At 43.9% G+C, this 25,457-nt stretch overlaps 1 protein-coding gene across 1 annotated transcript in view; it reads right to left on the reverse strand.

The window, feature by feature from the left end:
* Positions 1–676: 676 nt before the first annotated feature.
* LOC144819266 (aldo-keto reductase family 1 member A1-A-like) overlaps positions 677–25,457 on the reverse strand; it is a 187,265-nt gene continuing 162,484 nt past the window's right edge. The window contains exons 8-9 of the mRNA XM_078677233.1: positions 1,587–1,673; positions 677–1,025 (exon numbers count right to left, since the gene is read on the reverse strand). Of these exons, the coding sequence (XP_078533359.1) occupies positions 960–1,025; positions 1,587–1,673 (153 nt within the window). The 3' untranslated portion in view covers positions 677–959. The remainder of the gene's footprint in view (positions 1,026–1,586; positions 1,674–25,457) is intronic.

Raw genomic sequence — 25,457 nt, forward strand, 5'->3', positions numbered from 1 at the left:
GGAGTTGGTGCAAGATGAAGGACAGTGAAAACCCAATCTACATTAGCTTAAGCTCAATTTATGATACATTCAATAGGTTGAAAGAAAAACAATACCCACAATAGTATGCTACCTTGCAGGCTTCAAGTTCTGAAGGGAACCAGATTTTTTTTATTTTAATCCTTACAAAATTTCACTTAGACTGTGATATGCTCTGAAAAAGGCTTTCCCCGACGTCCTTCACCTTCCTTTGTTAATGGGCATATTCATCAAAGGGATCGATGAACAATCCCAATTTATACAATTGCTCAGTTTTCTGGTAAATAATTGTGCTTAGAACTATCCTAAGTAAAACAGAGAACTATCTTAAAACTTTCTTGGGTGGAAGAAAGAAATATCTTGGGATGATCCAACATGGAAGAAAGAACTATCTTAAAACTATCCTTAATGGAACAAAGAACTCTCTTAGAACTAACCTAGGTGGAATAGAATGGGCTCAGATCGTAACTTTCAGTACTCTTAAAAGCGAGCCCTAAAATTGCAAGGCTCTCCAAGGAATGTTGAATTTAGCACACAAAGCCATTTCCTGAAAATGACTGTTTAAAGACCTGCAAGTCTGCTTATTTTAGAATGTATTCTTTTTCTTTTTTAATAGTTGAAGGTTTTTGGTCTTCTATTCTTTACAATGAGAAAAAGCAATGTGCACACTTCCATGGTGCAAGATGTGGGCCACATTTTATTTAAATGCCAAGCCCTGGTAGACTTAAAAAACAAACATTTCTCTGGTCGATATTTCTGAGGATCACAATATAAAGCAGAAGTAGGATTTTATATAAGCAATAATCATTGTTATAAATATAACTACATTTGCATGGTCTTCTGTGAAGAATAAAAAAAAACTAATGGAGATTGATTTGACATCTCTTGGTCTGCTGGACCGATTGACGAGGAAGTACGTCTTCGTTTCCATCTATTGCCACTTAATAAGGGGCCAGGAACGGGAAGTGAGGGTGGCCCACGTCTCTCCAAAGTTGCTTGCCGTCCACCTGTGTGAAAATTAGAAATGAAGATTGGGGTTATAGACTTCTAGATCGATCTTACTCCACCGTCGGTAATGCTTGGAGTCTAGGGGGAGCAGAAATTAGACAAATACATTCATATTTCCTCAATGTAGTGCTTATGGTGGCATTGCACGACATCAGCAGATACTGGGGGGCATTCGAGAGTGGGAAGACAACATGGACTGGTGCATGAGGGCCGAGCGATTGATCTACAAGGCCAGGGGATGTCCAAGTAAATTTGATAAAATACGGGGTCCTTGAAGGGGGGGCTCGTGGTAAGTGAATCATAGCCATGGACGGAGTCAGGGAAGGGGATTTGAGGGGGGCCTCCTTGGGAGAGTGGTTTGTAATGCGTAAAGTATAAGTAATGTTTTCTCTGCTTCAGTTTATTTATATGTAGATGGATCCTGTACATGCAAGCACCCGACTTATAAGCCGCAACTTTTGCATTGTCATTGTTATGACTCAGTAATGTTTGTACTGGAAACAATAAACCGATTTAAAAACAAAAACCTTATCCTTCTATGTAACTCTTATGACACTGACCTCTAACTTTGGAACAACAAGCCTCTGTCCCCTGTGGAACTTCATCATGCTCTCCATATCTTCATCTGAGAGCGTGAAGTCAAACACCTGAAAACCAAGGGATAAAATCATTAAGGTGGAAAAGGATTTCCAACATTTAAGTTGCTGTTGAAACAGTAATAAGAGGCCTGTTGAGTTCTGATGGATAACACACAGAAATCTAGATAATTTTTCTTTGTCCAGTTTTACCCTGGTGGAAATCCCTTAAGTGTCCTACTGCAGAAGATACGATCATTCGGACTCCTTTATAGTGCACAAGTACTGCTGTAACTCCTAAGATTAATAGTTGAAAGACTGGAATAAAGTCATGACATTTTAACATGATATGTTATCAATTGAATTTCTCTGACCTAAACCTGTGAAAATGTACATCTGATGCTTGGAGCTGCTGGTTAAAGGCAGTGAGACGATGTCCGAGTCAAGGAGTGAGGCGCTGAGAGCCCAATGACTGAGGTATGTGTGAAGTGATCAACATGTATGGTATTGAGGTGTCACTGACATGTGAGAATGACTATTTAGCATGTTTTTAGCTTCAGATATTTTTTTTTTGCTGCAGACCATATTGATGAAATTGAGCTATTTGTATTGAGTGTAATAACCTTACATACTTATTACACTTTTCCCTTTCTTCTAAGGGCTTCCCCCAGCCAAATTTTGTGCTTACACCTATCTGATTTGTTTTCTCGCTAAGATTGCAAAATTCACCAGCTCCTTGAATTTTAGTTCTACAGTCTCTTCTCTTTCAATGGTGAGGTTGATCCTTCTAAGTCATCGCCTTCTAGTCCTGGTTGATCTAAGTTTTCATCGGCTACAGTGGAGCAGGTTTCTGTTCTATTTCTTGCTCCTCGTGCTCTCCTTTACATACTTGCCCAGTGAGTGGCTTAAAATCAGGTTGTTGTCTCCTCATTTACCAACCTACGCAATTCTTCTCTATGAAAGGGAACTGTTGGCAGCTGTACATCTTCCATGGTGATAAAATAAAGATGAAATAATATGTTTTAAATAGTTGTGGTTTGATTGCACTGAGCTTGGGTTATCCCCCACATCTTGCTGAATAAATCAATGTAATGCTACTGGTATTCACTGCCTAGGAAAGTTTTTCGCCTTTGGTAATTTACCCTGTCCTAGGAGTACTAGAACTATACAGGGGGTCCTATTTTTTCACATCATCTTCCATGGTGATCCCATTTTTTTAAAAACCTGCTGCCGTCCTGGCAATTCTAATTATAGACTGATTTCTTTGTTACCACTGGCAACAAAACTCACAGAGTCCATTGATAATCGTCCTTATGTTTTTTTACACCGAGTCCATTGATAATTGTCCTTATGTTTTTAACATCGTCATCTTGTACACCCTTTTCGGTCTAGTTATTGTGCCAGTGAGGTTAAACTAGTTTAATCCAGTGGGATCGTACAAGGTGTCCAAGGCTACCGATAAGTCTAAAATGCTGCTACCACTCCCCCACCATCCATTATCATACAGATATAATTACTGAACTTCTTGAGCACCATTTCAGTGCTCATATGAATTTTGCTCGACGCTTTTCAGTTTATATGTCTATCTGCTGCCTAATCTCATGGACTCCTTTGGCCTTAGAATCTTTGCATATGTGAATGATACTCAGATTAGATGGGGACCTGCAATTGCTTCAGAGGCACTTTAACACCTGTTTAGGTGCATTGGCTACTCAAATGAAGTCTAACTCACTCACTCTGAACGATGACAAGACTGAAGTACTAGTCTTTGGAAGACCTACCTTGAGGACCACAGATTGCTGGCTAGAAAGCTTAGGCACCACTCCTCCACCTTCCTCTGGGAATGGTCTTTGATACGCAGTAGTCATTCAAGGCACCCACATTAACTTACTTTTACTTTCTTTTGATGAACTTTATTTGAAAGAGCCTGCTTTTTTGCCTAATTCTGCTAGGAAGGCTGTTACACTGGGGTTTACCTTAATGTAATTAGCATCTTTGGAGGGGGAATGTGGAATGAAGTGAGGTTTATGACAAAGGGGGGTTCCAGGGCAGTAGGGAGTTGAGCTGTTGGTGTCTGGGTGTACAGACACAGGTTTTTCCATACTGCCATTAAACTAGAAGATGAAATTATCATTAAGTATCCAGTGATTTATGAAAAGCGGTTACAACATTTTGATGACAGGACGGGACAGCCAATGGAATCCTGGGTTGCGGATTGATTAGTTCGGTAGGCCCTTTAGAATTTGTCTTTTATGATTACTGCGGGGCCGCTACCATCACTCTTGTTTTGTATTTTGGAGCAGTTTTCATCTCCATTAACAGAGGTTTGGCCACGTTGGAGCATCGAATGCTCATTATGAGCCCCACACGCTGCCAACTCGTGCCCGTGCACACGCTTCAGCAAGGCTCCCAAGAGTCCCACATTACAACTGCACCAACTTTCACCAGCATTACTTTTGCTCTCTACATTTAATGTGTGTGGTGCCGTCACCACACACGTACAAACAGCGAATATTACTCACAGTGAGTCTTCTTTGAGGCACTGCCACCCAGCCACCTTCCCAGTCACACCCTTGCAGTGAATCAGGATCATAGATACGGCCTCAGGGAACTGGGAATACTTATACTGCCATTCAGTCATTTGTTGTGGAACTATAATCTCAATGACGTCCCTGAACATGCAATTAAGGTTGGCCATTTCATTTTTTTTCCCTATTGTTAAAAAAAAAAAAAAGAGAGACATAGGGAAAAGACCCCTTGACGGTGCTATTCCCTATTGCAACCACCAAGAGTATCAGTCAGTATGTAGTTCATTTTTAATGCACCGACGTGAACCACCCATCGAATTGGAAAACTGGGTGGAAACTTTTGAGAACTGTTTGGTGCCATTAGGAGTATCACATTTTTCACCACTCGAGAAGAGAGCTTTATTAATTGGATGTCTGGGCACTGAAGACCAACACATTTTCAAATATTTACTACACGTCTATGATGAATATGGTGATGTAATGGAGGATGTTTACAAAGAAGCAAAGTTGCACCTGCAAACGCGTTTTGCCAAGACTTAGAATATTGTCATGCAATGCCACAAATTTTACACTCCGCCGCAGAGGCCCAATGATTCAGTGGAATAATTTGTAGCTAGAGTGAGAGAACTGTCTGTGAGGTGCAAATTTGGGCCCATGACAAAATAACGTATTGGGGATCATTTAATTGTTCAGGGCAACAATAAGAAGATGCAAGATTGTCTTTGGGCAGCTAGTAACTCATCTTTAAAGGATTCCATCAAAATTGCCAAAGTGGTGGAAGAATCAGACAAGTGTATGAAGGTAATGCAGAAGTTGACTGGTAGCCGAAGTGGATAGTGATTCGGAGTTAGTAGCACTAGTGAAGAAGAAACTAGGTGTTTCAGCTGCGACTTTTGACAAAAGTGGAATTTCGAGACCCACAGGTTCTGCCGGCTCTTTTCCTGTACAGAACAAATCTACTACACAATTGTGTTACAGGTGTGCAGTCATTTTCACTTAGGGGACTCAAAGTCTTACTTTGCAATTGGAAAAGACTGGCGCAGTTGCGGACGGAAGGGTCACTTTGCCTGTGTGTGCAGGGCGACAAACAAAAGCATTGCTTCAATTGAGTCCTCAGGAGAAATCATGGAACACAGAGTTCTTATGATAAACTCAGAAGAAGTCGAAGATGTTGAATCCAAAGGATCCAAAAGAAGATCACGTCCTAAGGCCAACTTCTGGGTGGACAGCTTTAATGATTGATTCCAGTTCCTTGTATACCATAATTTCCAAACCGGTGTATGATGTGGTATGGCCAGGTAGAATTCCACGAATGTTGTGTTGAGAGGATACCAGGGAGTTAGTATTGAAACAATATGATTTTTCTGTGCAAGGATTGAGTTTCGGGATCACCACACTCATTGGAAAGTTTACATAGCCAGTGAAGGGCCACCTATACTAGGTTGGTCCCATCAGTATGATCTGAATATAGTGGTGAATCCTCGAGCGGCAGAATAGGTGATGATTGTGGATGATGGTGATGTGAGTGGTCTGCTAGAACAGTTTGCACCAGTTTTTCAGAACAAGTTGGGTGTGACCAAGGATTACAGGAAAAGAATAGTATTGAAGAAGGATGCTATTCCAGTGAGGCATGTAGCTAGGAAGGTTCCAGTTGCAATAAGGCCCAAAGTCAAGAGACCAATTGATCAGATGGTCAGTGACAGTGTCATTCAACGGATAGAGGCCACTCGGTGGTTATCTCCAGCTGTGATCACGAAGAAGGCTGATGGGTCTTTGAGATTTTGTGTTGACCTTCGCAGCTTGAACCAGTGTGTTGTCGTGGATCGTTTTACCTTGCCTAATGTCAGAGAATTCCTTTTTTCTTAGCAGGTGGAAAGTTTTGTACCAAATTGGATCTCAAAAGCACCTATCTTTAGGGCATGTAACACCCAGATCCCAAGCATTTTACAGGTTTTGTCACCACTGAGGGGGTTCCAGTTCAACAGATTGCCTTTTGGCTTATCCTCAGTGGTTAGCGTGTTCCAAAGACTCATCTCTAATGTGTTGTCTGGTGTCAGCACGGTCATATTTTTTCAAGACGACCTATTCATTTTTGGTGACAGTATCAATACACACAATTAGATTTTCCACAAAGTTTTGACTAGATTGTTGGGTGCAGGACTTCCCTTACGGAAAGAGAAGTGTACATTTTTGGTATGTGAGGTGGAATATGTAGGGTATTTTATTTCAGGTGAAGCAGTGAGACCAAAGATGAATCTGGTCAGTGACTTAGTTAACACAGAGATGCCCGATGACAAAGACAAGTTGCTCTCGTTCATAGATATGGTGGAATGTCATTCTAAGTTCGTTAGGGATTTTGCGAGTAAGTCTGAACCATTGAGGGAGGCTGCTCAGGAAAGGAAGGAGATTTGAATGGGCAAGTTCACAGAAAAGGATTTTGAGTAAATCAAAGATGAAATATCGAATGCCAACATACTGGATCCTTTTCATTGCAATCTAAAGACAGTACTAATGGTAGATGCCAGTGCTGTTGGTTTGGTGCCATCTTATCTCAGTTTCATGGAAAAGTGGAAAGGACTGTGGCTTTTATGTCACGTTCATTGACAGATACTGAAAGGAATTACTCTGTCAATGAGTGGGAGGCCTTAGCTGCCGCATGGGCCACTAAACATTTCCGTACATTTATTTGGGTTTTGAAGGTGATCCTCTTGACTGATCATATACCTTTACTTAAAGTTCTGGGACTGAATTGGACCAATAATTGTTCTGAATGATTAGCTAGATTGGCCGTAAAGATGCAAGAATGGGATTTCACTGTGGAGTTTCTTCCAGGGTGGAAGAATAAAGTGGCAGATTGTTTATCTAGATTGCCTGATACACTTCGGGTAGAGGGTGATTTGGTAGTAGCAAATGTGGAAGATGTGGTGGAGAACTTTCATTGTGTTGTTTCCAGAGAGAAGTGGATGGAATCCATGGATAAGGATGAGAAGGTCAAGGCAGTGACTAAAATGATACAGGGTGGCATTCAAAGGGAAAGTATGTACTCCACTGCCACCAGACCTTATCACAAAGTGGTGGAGGAACTATCTTTGAATGGTGACAAACTTATTGTGAGGGGGGAGAGGTCTGTACCCCCAGCAACTGTAATGTATAAGTTAGTGCGGTTGGCACATGAGGGCCACGTGGGTCATACGATTACAATGAAAAGGTTGTAGGAGAAGTTTTGGTGGCCCAAGATGGATTTGATTTCAAGCTATGGGCTTACAGGTGTGTAGAGTGCAAGAATTCAGAGAAGAGGTTGAAAATAGGTGTCAGTGAAAAGGAGGATTGCCAGCACATGTCAAAATTGGATTCGGTTTGGGATAAGGTTATCCTAGATTTTATTGATCCATTTGCATTTTTGCCTAAACAAGAGCAATTTGCTACTGTTTTAATGGATGCGAAATCCAGGTGGTTTGAAGCGGTGTTTCTGAGAAATGTGAATACCAAGTCCACCATTGCCATTTTAGGGGACATCTTTAGAAGAGATGGTGTTCCTGTCAAAACTGGTCACTGATAATGGCATGCAGCTCACCTTGTGTGAGATGAAAACATTTTGTCTTCCATCACCTTTTTCGCTTTTAGCAGGGTAATTTACAAGGTTCAGTGAACCTATTTCCTCGTCAGAGGCAGGGAAGATGGATTTGTCTTCTGTTCTGCTAGGGGTAAACTGTCTACAATAAGAAGCAGCGTTACCAATGTCTAGTCATCACTCTCTCTATTGGTCTCCGTGTTTGTTGCAGGTGAACATAGTGCTATTTAAATGTCCAGAGGTCTGCTTTGTAGAGGACATGGTCAAAATTTACTATTAGCTTTGTCATCTCTGTGAAACATCTACACTGTCATACTGGAGACATTCAGGATAAAAGCAGTATTCTCATCGTCCGGGTCTAATCATGGTGGTACCCGTATGCAGCACCCAGGACATCTTGTGGTCGGCAAGTGTCAGTACCGATGCAATAGCCAGGCCAGGGATTGATATTCTGAACAACTACTCCACTGAGTTATGATCCGTCTTTCAGGAAGCCTTCTTCAAATCCTAGCTCATTGTGCTGTGACAATACAGCAATGGAGTGGACAGATGCTGATCACTGTCTGGTCACGAGTAAAATGCTGTTTCACTCAGAATCCTTCACGGGAGGCGAAATCCTTGCTTCCAACTTTAAGTCTGTCAAATCACTTCTCCAAGATGCAATGTGGCCGAGCTACACAATTTATGGTTGGCAGAATTGTTTTCTGTGGATGGCCAAAGCCAAACTGGTGTGTAAGGGGAGGGATGCAGATTAGACTGGAGAATAAGGACGGTACCAGCCAATTTGGGGCATATGTAGGGCACAGACCAGACCGCAGCATAAGGCAGAGGGGGTATGAAAACTGGTAATAAAGTGTCTGATGGGGTACAGACCAGGCTAGGGGCAATAAAGGCCAACTTGGAATGTAAGTGGAGCATAGGCCTAACTGGGTTTAAAGATGGTCACAGACCAAACTAGGATGAAAAGGGCCACATTGCATTACAATTCAAAATACATGAATGCACGTTGGTATTTTAGATACAGCAAAAACAGCAAAGGCAATGTTAGAAGGAATATGACTGCAGCAGCAGAGATGTTTCGAACATGGAGTGAGGTAGCCAGAACAGTGCATGTGGTGATTCCGTATTATAGAAGCCAGGATATGATGGGTTGGTGGAAAGAAGCAATCCGATGCACAGGGCAGTAACCTGATGATGAATTAGTCTAAAGCAGTTTGTTTCCTACAGTGCTGAAGCCGGGATTCTTGTTTTTAGTAGATGTCTTTCTTGCGTGTGGTTTTTTGTATTGCACTGCCATTTTGCCACCTTTGCATATTGGTGGGGAATCAGTTCTCCGGTACAGGGTGGACTCCTTCGCAGAACAGAGTCTGTTCCCTCTTGGTATGAACTGTTCTGGATGGGGCCCCCTTCCTAAAGGACAATAGAGAGGGTCTAATCGATTGATGCCTCTGCACTAGTGCTGACTTCAGTTGAGCTGTTTTATAATTAGATGCGGAATACTGCAGCCAGACTATCATACGGCGGCTCAGCTCATGAAGAGCAGAAGCTTCACAAATGTATACAGGTGGCCTGTGTATATCTCCCACTCCACTCTAGTCTTGATTCACCGAGGCGAGTCTTGCTCATCGTTGAGCTTCTTCTCTCTTCCAGCTCTCCCACTTCCCCAGAGTAGGGACCCAATCTGACTGTAATTCCTTATAAATAACTGCAGGCAGTACAAGGCAGGCTGGGACATCTGTACTACTGATAGCTACACCCATGATTGCATGTCAATGCTGCCAAACACATTGAAGATGTCAAGTTGGGTTTTATGGTCGATGCTATTGAAGGCCGCGGAGCGGTGAAGTATCCTGAAAAGACAGCGCTGTTGATCTGAAGAGTCATCAACCACTTGAATCATCACGTCCTTAAAGCCAGAATGATAATCCTGCATAGAGCTGCTTTGTGACTGCCTTTTCCCTGATACTCCCATGAAAGTGTGTAATTGGGCAGACGTTTGCTGTGTTGCCAGGATGTAGGTTAGGGTTTCTAAAGGAAGAAAGGATTTGTCCAGTCAAGGTGATTTGTCGATGGGTCTGTTGAGGTTGTTCAGTAGCCATGTAGGGCTTTCATTGGATAGCTCCTTCATGAATGGAAATTAGATGATATTTTCCTGATATGATGTGACTATCAAGGACACGAGTGAGCTTGCCAGTTAATCTGTGGAAAGGTTGTGAATGTTCTTTTAATATACTTTGTGTCTGAATCATTGTGGGGGTATCTGGAGTGTGTACGGTGCTATGTTGCTAGATCTTAACTATATTGTCCATGATAACATTGTTTTTAACTGAGCACTTCTTGGAATGGGTGACTGGGTGGTCCATTGCAGAAGTAATTCGAAGCTTGATGACCATGAAAAGTTCCCTGTGTCTTTTGGGGGTTTCACTCCTGAACTTCCTATGGTAGGCAGCGTTCCCCTCCTAAATGAGCTCTCTGTGTGTAGTGAAGTGGTTTCTGGGAGGTATAGTCACCATGCGGCTACATGCACCCCCTATTCTATTCCTGGCATCTCTGTGTACATTGTTGCCTATGAGCTTCACGCTTAACCAAGGTGCCGATGTTGTGGACTTGAGTTTAGCATCCGCTTTTGTCTGGGGCTAGCTGTTGAAGTGCTGTAACAGGGTCTCCGCGTCTGTACTAGGGTCAGATGAGGTTTCTAGAGTTATCACGGCATCATATAAGACGTTCATGAATGCTCTGAGCATCATTCCATTTAATCTTGATCGGGTTCTTAAAGTTGGGGAGATGTAGGACAGGTCAACAGTGATGGTGCCATGCTCACTGCAGTCAACATGCATCAGGTGCGCAGTAGGGTGGGGCCATCCAAAATGTATTGGTTGCTGCATCCTGAGGGGGTGGAGAGCAGAAGATAGCTGGTAGACAGATCTTTTCGGTATGGAAAGCTTGTTTTCAAACATATATGGATGGTTGTTGTGGCTGAGAACATGTAAGGCTCAGCTTAGGAGTTAATTAGATTAAGGGGTAGTTTTTACTCCACCCAGTAAGTGCCACAGCATTGGGTCCGATATCAACTGGATTCGCAAAAAACTTCTATTTTGACGTTCATCCCTGAAGGATACGTGGCATGTGGATTCAACATTTCTCAAAATTAAATCTCCATTTGTTTCCTTCTTTTCAGATTTTTTGCCTAAAATAGATTTTATGAGAAACTTGCAGAAATTTGTTACAGGAACTCAAATTATCCTAGGACTCAGAATTCCGATCACTAGGCACATTTCTGTTTGTGCAGGAACTGGAATTTAATATGCTTTTCAGAATCAGAGTGCTGAAAGAGAAATTTGCATTTCCTGTCTATTAGAAGCTAGCGCCCTTTTGCGCTTTTACTTATGATGTAAAGCCCTAATGAGTAACCAAGTCATTATTTATTTGGAGTAGCTGATGATTTTATTTCATTATTGTGCAACAGCATGCCTTACATTTACCATGTGTTTTGATAGCATGCTCCTAGTTCATACATTTATGTATTATTTTGAGTCGATGATGCTTACGAAAAGGCAGAAGAGTTGATGTGCAATATAATTTCTACGCTATTTATCCCATATTATATCGGGGTCATGAGGTTAATTATTCTCAAAATAAATAGTTTAGAGAATATATTGTAGCTGTGGCTCTGAGCAGAGCCATAGCAAGGTCAGCTGTGCTCTTTGTCTCCTAACTATTCTCCTACTGAGGCACACTTTTGCCTTTTCCTATAGATGGGCCCACGAACAGGAAGTGCTAAAACGAGTGTGTGTTGATAATATTCTGAACACTTATTGCTATGTCAGAAATGGTATTAGTGTTGTCTCTGATGAACAGAAGACTGCTTCTCTCCACACAGTCCTCATGGCTTTCCACAGCCAAGTTAGTTTGGCACAAACCTTCATGGATTTTCAGTCCTTAAGTCTCACTCAATACTGCTGATGAATAGTGAGAACTTTGTGTCAATAACACAGGGGGAAATGGAGCATAGAGTTCCCGGTTTTATGGTGTTTATTTTTTCCATTTCTATTTATCCATATTTATATTTTTGTCATTTCATTGATAGTTATCCATGAATACTATTTAGTTGCAACTTGTATATCTCCACATTTATTTAAGTAATACATGTAAATTCACACTTCTTTGTGTTTAAGGTTTTTGTATTCTTTAAAGTCATATGCAATGAAACCATAAACAATTAGAAACATTAGTGTGAGAAATTGGGTTACTGGTTGAAGGGGAAGGAGGGGAAGGGGGTGAAATACTACTCAAGCAACGTCCACAGACCTGGTCAGGGTGAACCACAAAAAAGTCACTAACCTGTGCTTAACCCTCTGGTAGTTTGGCACAAAAGCAGTCAGGCTTAACTCAGAGGAAATGTGTAAATTATGCATGCAGCACTTCAAACAGTAATAAAGGGAAAACACAACACAAGAAAGATCGCACACCAGACTAGAAAAATAGATTACATTTTAGGAACCAATCGTTTTTGTTAACAGAAGGCAAAGTTGATAGACACAGCTTCCTGCCTACACCTTCACGCTGGCAGAGCGATTAAATAGTACATGACACAGCGTGTATAACCAACAACCCGGAGGCAGGCCGCGTAGTGAGCAGGACTGTTTCTGAATAGTAGCACAACTTCCGGAGTTTCAAACAACAGATAGAACATCACCTGGCAACAGTACAGATGAAAGAACAAAAAACAAAATAGAATCCCTCCCACCCCACCCTGCCCACCCCCACCCACCCACACCATGTCCGCACCAGCCGTCATCTTCTTACAGAAAAAAAGGCAAATTACAATCAAAATTACAAGGAATGCTATAGAAATCATGCTACCTAGGTTGGGGTTGTTGACTCCTGATCCAGCGGTATTCGTTGAAGAATTTGCAAGTATTTGGGACAAGTAACTTCTCTCATATCCCTCGTCAGTAAGTCCAAGAAGGGCGCCCACAATTTAGCAAAGTCTTTACCTCCACCCGCCACTCTCATGGACATCCGCTCCATTGCTAGCAAGTGCCATAAGCGCTGTATCCAGGATAGCAGGTCGGGTTCTGAAGTTGTACCCCACAGAGCTAGAATGACCTGCCGAGCAGCCAACAGAGCAAGAGCTATCTGCCTGCCCTGTAAGGACTTTAGTAGAAAAACTTTAGGATTTGAAAGACCAAGATGTGTATAGTCCGTAGCTCTGGGCAGCGTTATGTCAAAAACCTTATCTATGTTATCGAGAACCTCAGCCCAGTAGCGTTGAAGTTTCGGACAGTGCCACATGAGGTGCGCAAGGTCCCAGACATCCCACACCCCCTCCGGCAGTGATCAGACTTACTCTTGTCCCAACTCTGGATGCGAGCAGGCATGTATTACCAATAGGAGAATAGCTTGAAAGCAGATTCCTCTCCCGCTGTACTGTGCGCTCTGTGATGCGTGCGGTATAGGATGTGTTCCCACTCCTTGGACATCAGTGGCCTACCCAATTTCGTCTCCCAGCGAACCTGCGCCTTTGTGCGTTTTGGAGTCGTGTCCGACATTAACATAGCATACTATTCAGAAATGAGGCGACGGTCGTCCCTTTTACGGAACAATCATCTTTCAAGTGAGGGGCCTAGATATGCGGGAGTAGATAGAGGGCATTGTCACCTAGTGAGCCAGCTGCCAATAGTGGAATTTTTTTTGCAGTAGGTAAAAGCCCATAATCATATCCAAGCTGTGCATATGTGATCAGCCCCTCTGTGTCAAAGAGGGAACCAACTCTTTTGCAGCCAACCTCCCGCCACCTGCGGAAGACATCTGAGCCCTGACCCGGAGGGAAATCGGGGTTGTCAATGATGGGCGTCATCGGCGAGGGAAACGAGCTCCAGCCTTTCTGCTGCGCCACTCTGTCCCAAATCCGAAGTGTCGGCGCCGTGAACGGAGACGAGTAGAGGCCTCATACCCTGTGTTTGCGAGGTAGCCATAGCTCCCTCCAAATATTACTCCCTAAGACCGACTGGTCCATGAAATTCCAGTGCTTGCTGGACATAGACCTGTTCCACTCCACTATGTAGAGGAGGTTGGAGGCCTGATAGTAGCCCCTGATCAGAGGTAAGCCCACTCCACCCTGGATTTTCGAACTCACCATCTGGACAAGCGAAAGTCGCGGCTTCTTCCCATTCCGTACAAACTTATTGATGAGAACCTGCCTTTACTGGAGCGTGCAGGGTAGTGGAGACATGGGTAGCAGCTGAAAAATATAGAGGATGCGGGGCAGAATGGTCATCTTCACCACTGCTATCCGGCCAAACCACGCCACGCGCATACGAGACCAAGCATCCAGCGCTTTAGTCGTCTGTTCTAGGCGCCTCTCATAGTTAAGCGAGACCGTGCGGGCAATGGTGGGAGTCAGTCGGATGCCAAGGTAAAGTATGTCCTGGCTCGTCCATGTAAACGGAAATTGAAATTGCATCTCCATCATCTCATCAAGAGGAATACCTAGATTCAGGATAACCAAAATAGCCAAATTAACCTTAAAACCAGAGACAGTGCCAAAAGAATTGAGATATTCTAGCGGTGCTGGCAGGGTGGTTTTGGGGCCTCATAAGGGAGAGAATAACGTAATCTGCATAAAGGCTAATTTTATGTATGTCCGCACCAAATTTCAACCCCAGTTTGTCTGCCCTAATCCGCTGCGCCAAAGGTTCCTTATAGAGCGCAAATAAAAGAGGGGATAGGGGGCAGCCCTGCCTGATCCCTCTAGCAATTGGAAATGAGTGGGACCTAGTGCCATTAACTTGTACAAAGGCAGTGGGAGCGTGGTATATGCAGCAAATCCACTTGATGTAATTCTCTCCAAGCCCAAAGCGACGCAAGGTTTCAAAGAGGAAGGCCCACCCCACCCTCTCAAACACCTTCTCAGCATCAATTGCCAACAAGAAGGCCTGCCTCTGCGATCGTTGGGTGCTATCGAGGAGGTGTAAGAGCCGTTTAGTATTATCACCCCCCCGTCTAGATGGAATGAAGCCAGATTGATCAGGATCTACCAGGTCAGGCATGCGAGGGCCAAGGCCAGCAGCCAGTATATCTGCAAACATTTTGGCGTCTACGTTAAGTAGAGAAATGGGCCTGTAAGAGCCACACTCTTGCGCATCTTTACCAGGCTTCAGGATGACCGAGATCGCTGCCTCAGACATGAAGGGGATCACCCTACTTGTAAAATTGTAAATAAACATGAAAATGTAGAGTCGAATAAGTAAGGTTTATTAATTAACACCCTCACCATCAGCTACCAGGCAGTAACTGAACTCCTAGAATACTCCACATCTAAGCATTATAGGTTCCATGACATCAACCTAAGATAGACATAAAGAGCATACTACACATCCTCTTTCTTATAATAAGATAAAACTTTCGGATAAAATACAAATGAAACAACAGAATATGCAGTCATCAAAATTACAACTTAGTACAAAATGCAGAAAGAGAAATCAACTCATAGATTAAAAAATGATTTCTTCTTTAGGGGGTGTAATCACTGAGGTAAGTTGGTACTTTTCTAACACGTGAACTTAATCTACTAGGAGGTACCATTGTACCATCAATGGAAATAGTTCGACGTGCACATGTATCAATGTCAGCATTACATTTTTTAAATATAGCAACACGCTTTAAAATCCATATTTTTCCATTCTCTAACTTCACAGAATTATTAAAACATTTGATAACCTTCATGGGACAAGAGTATTTGCACCATGACAAAGAACCCACAGGAGCCCTGACCTTTACTTCATCCCCAACCTCAACTCTCCCTTCTTGTACCCTTTTCCTTTCATCAAAACACTTCTTATTTTTCAGACGTTGCTCTATTTCTCTCATTCTCCATTCACCAATGCCATTATCCTTTACCCCTTTCCCCCAGAACATCCATGCCGGACTCAAACTGGTATTAGGTGTTCTTCCTTTAAAAAGCTCAAATGGAGTTTTCTTGGTTGACATCTGTGGTGAAAACCTATGCGCCAGAATACACTTCTGCAACTCTACCTTCCAATCTAACCCATTCACTCTTGAAAGCTGAAAATTCTCCTTTATCACCCTATTAAATCTTTCCACAGTCCCATTAGTCTCTGGGTGATAGACAGAAGATCTTTTATGCTTAATTCCACAAGACAACAAAAAATCAGACATCATACCAGAGCAAAACTGAGGACCATTATCAGACAACAGGGATTTTGGAAAACCCTCCCTTTTAAATATTTCCTTTAGAAAATCAATGACAGATGAAGAGGTCACCTCAGAAACCGAAGAGATCTCAACCCACCTTGAATAGAGATCAATCACAACGATCAAATAGGGGGTACGATGCTCACCTGAGAGCGGACCCACAATATCCATAGCAATGTCTTCCCAAGGTCCACATGGGAGATCACGACAGATCATTGGAGCAGTGCGAGATACTAACATTTTATCACTTACTTTACACTGCAAACATTCCCGCACCTCCCTTTCAATTTCCAAATCCATCCCTGGCCACCAAAAAGAACAACAAATCCTTTCTTTTGTTTTAACTATTCCCATATGTCCTTGATGAGCCTCTTCAATCAACCTTTTCCTCAAACTACTCGGAGGAATTAACTTAGAACCATTTTCCACAGATAACTCATTCTTGACCAAATGCCACACCTTGGGCAGATCTTTTTTAAAGTCAGTATTGCTCGTTACAGAAGCAATCACACCATCAATCTCACCATCTTTATTACACTCCTCCAACCATTCCTCTTCAAGAATGACCCCAGAGGTAATTTCACAAACATTAACCGCACTTTCACCATCCAATTCTTCATTATCCACCACAAGGGAGTGATCAACAAGACGTGAAAGACAATCTGCCGATACATTCTCTACACCAGGTATATAGTCAATTTCAAAACAGAATTCTTGAAGACCAATCACCCATCTTCTGATCCTTGAAGAAACATTATCCAACCCTTTCACCATGAAAATCTCCCTTAGTGGTTTATGATCAGAACAAATTTTAAACTTCTGACCCCACAGAAAATTCCTGAACTTATTTAACGCCCAGAATATGGCCAAAGCTTCTTTCTCAATGACCGAATAGTTCAGTTCCGCTCCTCTCAAACTTCTTGAAGCACAGGCAATAAGCTTCTCTTGTCCATTCCTTCTCTGTTTTAAAATAGCTCCCAAACCCTTTGAACTAGCATCAGTGATCACATAAGTCTCTTCAAAAGGAACAAATGCTTTTAAATCAGGTGCTGCAACTAAATCTTCCTTGATACTCTCAAACTCTCTCTGACATGCATCCGTCCACTTAAATTCCTTATTTTTCCCCAAAAGATCTCTCAATCCCCCAGATTTACTAGCTAAATTCCTGATGAACTTCCCATAATATTCCACCATGCCAAGAAAAGAAACAGTCTCCTCCTTATTCTTTGGTGATACTAAGTTTCTTATAGTATCAACCAGCTCTTTCTTTGGTGAAATACCAACCGCAGATATGGTATGACCTAAGTAATTCACTTCAGAGACTGAAAATTTACATTTTTCAAATTTTAAGGTCAATCCCGCATTTTCTAACCTTCTTAGAACCGTTCTTAAAATTCTATCATGCTCCTCTTGATTCACACCACAAATCAACAAATCATCCTGATAGCATTTCACTTTTCTTATACCCTTCAAAATAGATGCCATGACACGTTGAAAAACCGACGCAGCAGACACAAGACCAAACGGCATCCTCTTATACTTAAAGGCACCCATCGGAGTGATAAATGCCGTAAGATCCTGTGAATCCTGCGTCAATTCGATTTGATGATAAGCCTGTGTTAAATCAAGCGTTGTAAAAATCTTGGCATCACCTAAAGATGATAGTAATTCATCAATATTGGGCAAAGGAAATTTGTCCACTACAACTTCCTTATTGAGAGACCTCAAATCACAACATAATCTTATATCGCCATTGGGTTTGCTTGCGACAACAATAGGAGCCAATCATTCAGTTGCCTCCACAGTAGTAATTATATCTTGTTCCTGTAATTTTTCCAATTCCTGTTCAACTTTTTCCTGAACTGCTATTGGAATCCTCCTGACCTTAGCAACCACTGGAACAGCATTCTTCTTTAACTTTATACAATGTTCATAGCCTTTAAGGCAACCTAAAACAGATTGAAAGAGTTTGGGAAACTCCTCCATAAAAGAACTTTCTTTTGATACAACCTCCTGAATTTGGATCTGAGGATTTGCATTTGGATTGAGTATGACTCCCAACAAACGTTGATGTGGCCACCCAATTAAACAATCGCCCACTTTAGAAACATAAACCTTCCCAACAATAATTCTTTCCCTGAATTCAATGGCAGCATTGAAATATCCCATCATGCTTATAGGTGCACCACCATACACTCCTGCACATACATCCATTTTGCTTAATTTGTTTCTATCCTTTAAACATTTCTCATAAAACTCTTTAGAAACAATTGTTATGCGTGCACAAGAATCAAATTTCATTTCCAGTTCAATTCCTTCAATCTTGACCAAATCTGTCGGATAATCCTTTCCTTCTTTATCCTTCACTTGACATATAACTTCTTTAATTTCTTTAGTTACACTTTTCTTTTCCTTTGATTTACAAAACTTCACAAAATGCCCCTTTTTCCCACCCCCATGACAGAGAAAGCTCATCGCAGGACAGAACTTCGAATTCGCTTTATGACCAGCTTTTCCACATCTATAACAAGTTATACCTGACGAAGAAGCTTCCTCTTTACCTTCATCATTTACCAAGGGCTTGCTTTCTTTCACCTCCTTTACCTGCGTTACATCCTCCCTTACTTCTAACTTTTCCACCTTTTCCTCAGACTTCCCTTTGTCATGTTTTAATTCATCAACACATTTGATCATGTGTTCAACCCTCTTGGCTATACTTACAACTTCCTCTAGAGGTGGTTCATCTTTGAGCCACAATTCCTCTCTAATTTTATCTTCCCTGCATTTCAAAACTAGTTGATCCCTCAAACGTTCCTCGTTGGCAGGACCAAACTTGCAAGTAGAAGACAATTTTCTCAAAGCAGTTAGGTATTCCTCCACAGACTCCTCTTTACCTTGCTCTCTTCTTCCAAAATGATACCTTTCCATTATGGTACTAACACGAGGTAAATAATGTTTGTCAAGTTGCAACAAACAAACCTCATATTCATCCAACCCCCTCTGTTCTTGATGAGACAAAGCAGGCAAATTTTCTAGGACCTCCTGCCCTTCCCTACCAAGACAATGCATTAATAAAGAATATTTTCTTTCCGCACTTAAGTTTGCGGCACAAACTCTCGCATAGTGCGCAAAAATCTTTTTCCATTTGCTCCATTTTACCCTGGGTTCACCAGGATCACTCAAAAAAAACGGAGGAGTTGTTACATTCTGCATTCTTATATTCTAAACAACTAAAAATAAAATGCACAACGTTCAAATTTCAATAAAATTACCTTCTAACTGCCTTTACACTAAATGTAAAATTATTTTCTTTCTGAAACAGTTGTCAAATTTTTGTCCCAATGTACATTACCTATACCTATTTTTTTTATAGTTCTCGACAAAACTTAAAACAAATATGTAAGTTTTCTTTTTCTTTAAACAAAACGAAGTTTATAAATATAGTCTTAGTCTTTATATAAATCACCACAAAAGAATTCTCCCCTGTGTTCAGCAAAACATTTCTCTTCGTATCTTCATGTGATGAACTGGCATACAACGAAAGCGCAGACACATTTATTCTCTCATGTTGTTCCAACAGCTCTGAAATGATGTTTCTTGTCCTACGCGATAAAAAAAACTGCCGCTCCTGCTCTAATACGTGTCCTTTGAACTCGCGCCTGAGAGCGCACAGACGCTCGAGTTCTTTCGTTGGTTACGCGTGCCCTTCGCCAACTCCCATTCCTCACTCTATGACATCATCACTCCGACGGGAGCGCCGACAAGGAAGGAGCTCGCCTCACAGGATTGTTTTCCAGCCCAGGGTAAAAACGGTAATTAATCAAAGACTCCTTGACTTCCTACTTCACCGAATAACTTCCTTTCGTTTACACTGCGTTTTCCCAGATTAACTTTCTTTCCTTCTCATCCAAATAAAATGAACAAACTGCCGCTGGAGAAGTCGTAATTCATTTTAAATGTGACTTTTATGACAATTTAAATTAAATGTAAATTACAAACTTCTCTTTTCACAATACAGCCGCTGGAGAAGAAAAAATTGTGTGTTTTCCTAAAATCTTTTAAATTACGCTTCGTATGTCTCTCCAACCACTTCCTCTGATATTACCAACTGCCGCTGGGGAAACCTTTTTCCCTCTTTCAAACCTACTGCCGCTGGGGAAGTTCAAATTTTAGTAAATACGTCAAATATCTGTTTCTTATTATTTAAACTCCTTAAGTAGCTTTTCATTAATTTTCCTTTTTACTCCTACTTCCAGAAGGACCATAAATATATATATATTTTTTAAAAACAGTCTATCCGAGGAGGAGCCTAGCCCGCGACCATGATGGCCGCCTGATCCCTCGGCTCCGCCGACCCTCTCGTTCTTCTCCCGCAACGCCGCTGATCCTGCATGTTATCCTGCCCACTTGTCGGCGTCCTGGAACCGTGAGGCGCTCCTGAGTCCAGCGGTGTGCTCCCCGGCGCGATCCTGGTAGCAGAGGCGACGAGGTGTCCCGGTCTTTGTCTCAGTGCTGCATTGCCGAGGCCGGGTCTTTGTTCTCCGGAGGCTGCCGTCCCAAGTTGCAACAACGGCTGACATTGTAGCAGGACGGGGTTAGCTGACGGATAGCCATTGCCGCATTGTTTTCCCTGCTACAGCGAGCCGCCCTGTCCTGCACGCCTTCATGCTCGACTTGTGTCACCGCCGTAGAAGATATATTCTACCCTCTTTTTGGCTTGTGGACGGCTCGGAGCGTCTTCTTGTTCTTCAGCGCTGAGACGGCTGCCATTTTGTACTGGGCGCTCGCCATCTGGGACTCTCTCCCTCGGCGGCCATTTGGGGTATCCATAGCGGTTTGCGCTGCATTGTCGCCGGGTGTCAGGCAAAGGGGACCGTCCCGCTACTGTACCCCCTGGAGTGGCAGTGATTTGCGGACCGGCTGCTGGTGGGCTGCTGATACGATGGCCGACGGCGACCAGTCTCGAGGGATACGGTGTGACCCCGCGCCCAGGGTGCGCGAGACGGCGGCGCCCTCTTATCCTGCGGCACCCCTCAGGATTGCTGATATTATGTATGCCCTGAGTAATCTCCGTGTAGCTGTGCGCGACATGGCCCTGGACCTGGAATGCCGACTGGATATCTCTATGCTTGCAGAGCCCTCGGACGGCCATGCTGAGCTCCATGTGCTGTGCACCTCGCCACACCCTGTGTTTGTCTGCGACTACCAGCCTGCTCAGACGTACTTGAAGGTGCTGGATAAGAGAGTTGTGGTTGCTGCCGCGCTACCCAGTGTTGATGCGGAGATGTGTGGAGATCTTGGTCCTCGGCAGAGGCGGGAGGTTTGTGTCCGGACGCCTCGCCGCACAACTGTTTTGGGGCTTCATCGCGGGTCTCCATGCCCCATCCTGGAGTTGCAACTGCTGTTTTGGCCGGCAGCCCTTCAAGCATTGCGATTGTGCATTGCTCCTTCTTGGTTGGACGTTCACCGCTTGGCTCTGAGGTGGACGGACTTTGGTGGATGGCATCGTGCTCAGCAGTGGACCTTACTTTTGCTTTCTCCGTCCAAGATGGCTGCTTTAGAACTGTACTCCGTCGGCGTACTGGATCGAAAGGGACAAGGTTGAGGATGTTTCTCCCTTTTTGCTGCATCCGGTTTTGTGCATTGCTGGGACTGTAATGGACAATAGTGGGAGATACATGTTGGTCTGGTGCTGGTTCGGGGTCCGGGGATGGATGGCCGAGGGTAAAAGTACTGATTGTTTTGGTTATTTTCCTGGCCCTCCTCCGGTCTTTTGTGATTTCTTTTCCTTCTTTCTCTTGCTCCTAAATTTCGGGTACTCTTGGGGCGACAGACACACTGCTAGGGGGGGGGTAGGCCGTAGCCTCTGCATGCGTGTTGGGTGGGGGGTGTTCTTTCTTTGTTCGTTTCAGTTACTATGGGCCTTATTTTTCTTCTTCTTCTTTTACTTTTTTCTTCTCCTATTTCTTTGGGTCAAGGGGTGGATTGGTGCGAGGTGGGTAGGGGCTGGGGTGTATCATAATGTTTGCGCGTCTTCTCTCCTGGGCTACTCGCCTCCAGCCTTTTGTTTAATAGATAATGTTCGTTAATCTTTCTGAATACTGTTGTCCATTTCGGTCCTGGTACGGATTGTTTAGAATTTGCTCCTTCTTGGCTCCTACTACTTTGGCTATACTTTAAAAAAAAACTTTAAACCTAAACCTTCACTTCTCCTACTTCTCGGCAGCGCAACAAATTACAGTGTAACTTGGATTAATCGTGTTTGCTTTGCTATGCTGCTGAGTTGCCCAATTGCTCGCAACTGTGCTTTAATCGATTGCGAGGCCGGCCGGTGGGTTGTAGGCCCGTATTTGTTTGCCTATATTATCCAATAAAGGTTTTTAAAAAAACAAAAAAAAAACAACAAAAAAAACAGTCTATCCACTTAGCTTGATGTTCTTCCTCTTTCTTTTCACTCCATCCCGTCCTCGTCGCCAATGTAAAGTTGTAAATAAACATGAAAATGTAGAGTTGAATAAGTAAGGTTTATTAATTAACACCCTCACCATCAACTACCAGGCAGTAACTGAACTCCTAGAATACTCCACATCTAAGCATTCTAGGTTCCATGACATCAACCTAAGATAGACATAAAGAGCATACTACACTACTGGATTCCAAAAAAGAGTTAAACAACTTTGTTAAAAAGGGAGCCAGCTCCGCACAGAAAGCCTTATAAATAGAGACTGAGTATCCGTCGGGTCCCGGGAATTAGGCCACTTTCAGCATAGAAATTGCCGAGATCACCTCTTCAATCCCAATAGCTCTATCAAGCCCCACAGCAGAAGCCTCAGTCTGAGGGGTAATGGCACAACTGCTCAGGTAGGTACTCGGATCAAGCACCGGGGAATCCTGTTCAGAGTACAGTGCATTATAAAATGAACGGAAGGCCTCCAAAATGTACGGGTCGGAAGACCGCTCCTACCCCCGCTTGTCCCGAATAGCTCGTATCAGCGAGTTCTGTGTCTGCGCCCTCAGTCTATGTGCCAGCATTGTACCGCACTTGTCACTGCTGAGGAAGAATTTATGCCGGAGTTGCAAAAGGGCATACTCCGCTCGGTCCAAAACTAGATGTTTAACAGCGAAGTTCTATTGTAGTAGTGTGGAGTTGAGGGAACAGGGATGCCGAAGAGAGAAAAGTGGTCTAAACGCGCCTAGGTTTTGTGTGTCACAGAGTAATACGTAAAATCTCGCACCCCGGGATGAGGAGCGCGCCAAACGTCAATCAACCCATTGTCCCTCAGCCATTCAATACCCTTATCGGAGAGTGCCCCTGCTTGGTGTGTGTGCTGCCCTGATCTATCAAGCCTGAGTCCATAACAAGATTAAAATCCCCCCTACTAAAAGCGCTGCATCTGGAGAGGTGAGGACTTCTGCAAGAGCTGATAGAAGAAAGGACTCTTGCTGCATATTTGGAGCATAAAGTGAGGCTACAGTAAGGCGAGTGTCCCCCATAGTATTCTAATTATTTCCGCAACAGATGCAAGTACCTTGCCAGAAAAGCGGGCCCCAAGTAAAATAGCCACCCCATTCCACTTGTATGGCCCAGAAGACCAAAACTGTTGAGGAAAGTGTCTGTCACACATCCGTGTTATATCTTTGGAAAGGAGATGGGTCTCGTGCAAGAGACATATGTCACCCTCTACACTATCCAAGAGGGACAAGACCGCTCCCCTCTTCACTGGATTATTCAAGCCCCGTACATTGAGGCTAACAATTTTAAGATCCCTCCCCATCCCAATTGTGGAACTCAGACTGCAGGCCAAGCGGAGTCATGATAAGGCCAATTCAGACAACAGAGCATAAGATACCTAGCACATTACAATTACAATCCCAATACAGTGGCTGGTGCGTAGTCTCCAAAACAATAATCCAAACACACCCCCCATGACTGAAACAATGCGATAGTCCTAAAAACGTAGATGAAAACTGACCAATGTCCATCAGAAAAAGGAAGACCGGGAGGGACATGGCCCAAGGCAGCTGGTCAGTCCAAGGAGGGTGATAACCCTGCCTACCCGTCAGCAGAAAGGTCATCAACATCGGTTCAGAGCAATCCTACGGTCCACTCGCCTCCCCGCAAAGTGTCTCTTCCCGAGCCTGCGTTAAAGTACCTCATGGTGTGTCCGGGCGGTCCGTTACTTGCAACTGCGAGGTGAGAACTGCTCCCCGCTCCTTGCCTTGCACTGCTTGATCAGGTTTCCGTGAGGTGGTACCTTTACCAACCTTCTGCCATCCTGTCGAGCGTCTGCGGCCTGGAGTTCTCGACTGTTCATCTTGTGTCGACGTAGTGGTATCCTCCAACCCGAGGATCTCAGTGGCCTCCGACCAGGAACGGAGCTGTAAAAGCTTTCCTTTGTGCTTGAAGATGATGCGGAAGGGGTGCCCTCACGCATAGGGGATTCCTGGTAGATAGCTGGAGAGTGTCCTCTGAACTGTAAGGGTTGTGCCTCCCTCGCCTTGCGCACAATACATTCCTTCAGCTGGAAGTCGTGTATACACGCAAGGATGTCTGGTGGTGGGGAATTGGCGCCTCTAGGTAGGCCCACTCTATGCACGCGATCTATCTGAATGTCCATGGGTTCCGACTCCTCCAGAACCTGACGGAAGAGTGCCCCCACGTAGCTGCACAGATAGTCTCCTTCTTCCTTCCAAGGCACACCCCGGATCCTCACGTTGTTGTGCCAAGACCGGTTGTGGGCCTGCAGGTCAAGATGTTGGTCACGCAGTCTCAGCATATCCTGTTGAAGCTGATGGAGGTCCTCTACCTGACTCACATCGTGCTCCTCCAAGGTGGCCACGCGCTCCTCGATGCCATCCACATCTCGTTGCACTTCTCATAGATCCGCAGCTAGTTGGTCTTTGATGTCTTGTATGTCCTCCTTAATTGCCACAAACAGTTCCATCATAAATGCTTTTGTGGCCGGAGCATCATCCCCCTCACTCAGACTCTTTGCTTTCTCCCTCGTCGTGGAGGCTGCCGCCATTTGTTTTAGGAGCATTTCTTTTAGCGATTTCTCTTTTCTATGGTGGGCCGCTGCCATGCTCCACTGAGCACACCAAGCCCTACGGGAGCTGAACTCCAGCTGAAGTTTCCCCTAGCAGCCTGAGGAGGGACACAGGAAGGTGGAGGTTGCTGTAGTCAAGGACCCACTGACTCAACCTACACACAAATATAGCCCACCTCAGGTCAAGATGTGGCAGCAGAGTCCGCAAAAGACTGCCACAGCCCAGTGTCGATGGCAGGAGCGGGAGGCCGGCCCCCAGCGCCACGCAGGTATAGCTTGATGGGCGCAGGCACGATGAAGCAGCTTCTCTAGTACATGTAGATTACTTGTCCGAGTACATAAAACTCAAAGCGCCCCTCAGACCCACTGCAATTCCTTACTCCAGACTCTGGTCACACTCCTCAGTAGTCGTCAAACTCCTCTCCTCAGTGAATACAGGACCGCTACCGCCGCTCCACTAAAGCCACGGACAGCCAGGGGGAAGCGCTGGCAT

Source organism: Lissotriton helveticus, chromosome 2_1, assembly GCF_964261635.1.
Source record: "Lissotriton helveticus chromosome 2_1, aLisHel1.1, whole genome shotgun sequence".
Lineage (NCBI taxonomy): Eukaryota > Metazoa > Chordata > Amphibia > Caudata > Salamandridae > Lissotriton > Lissotriton helveticus.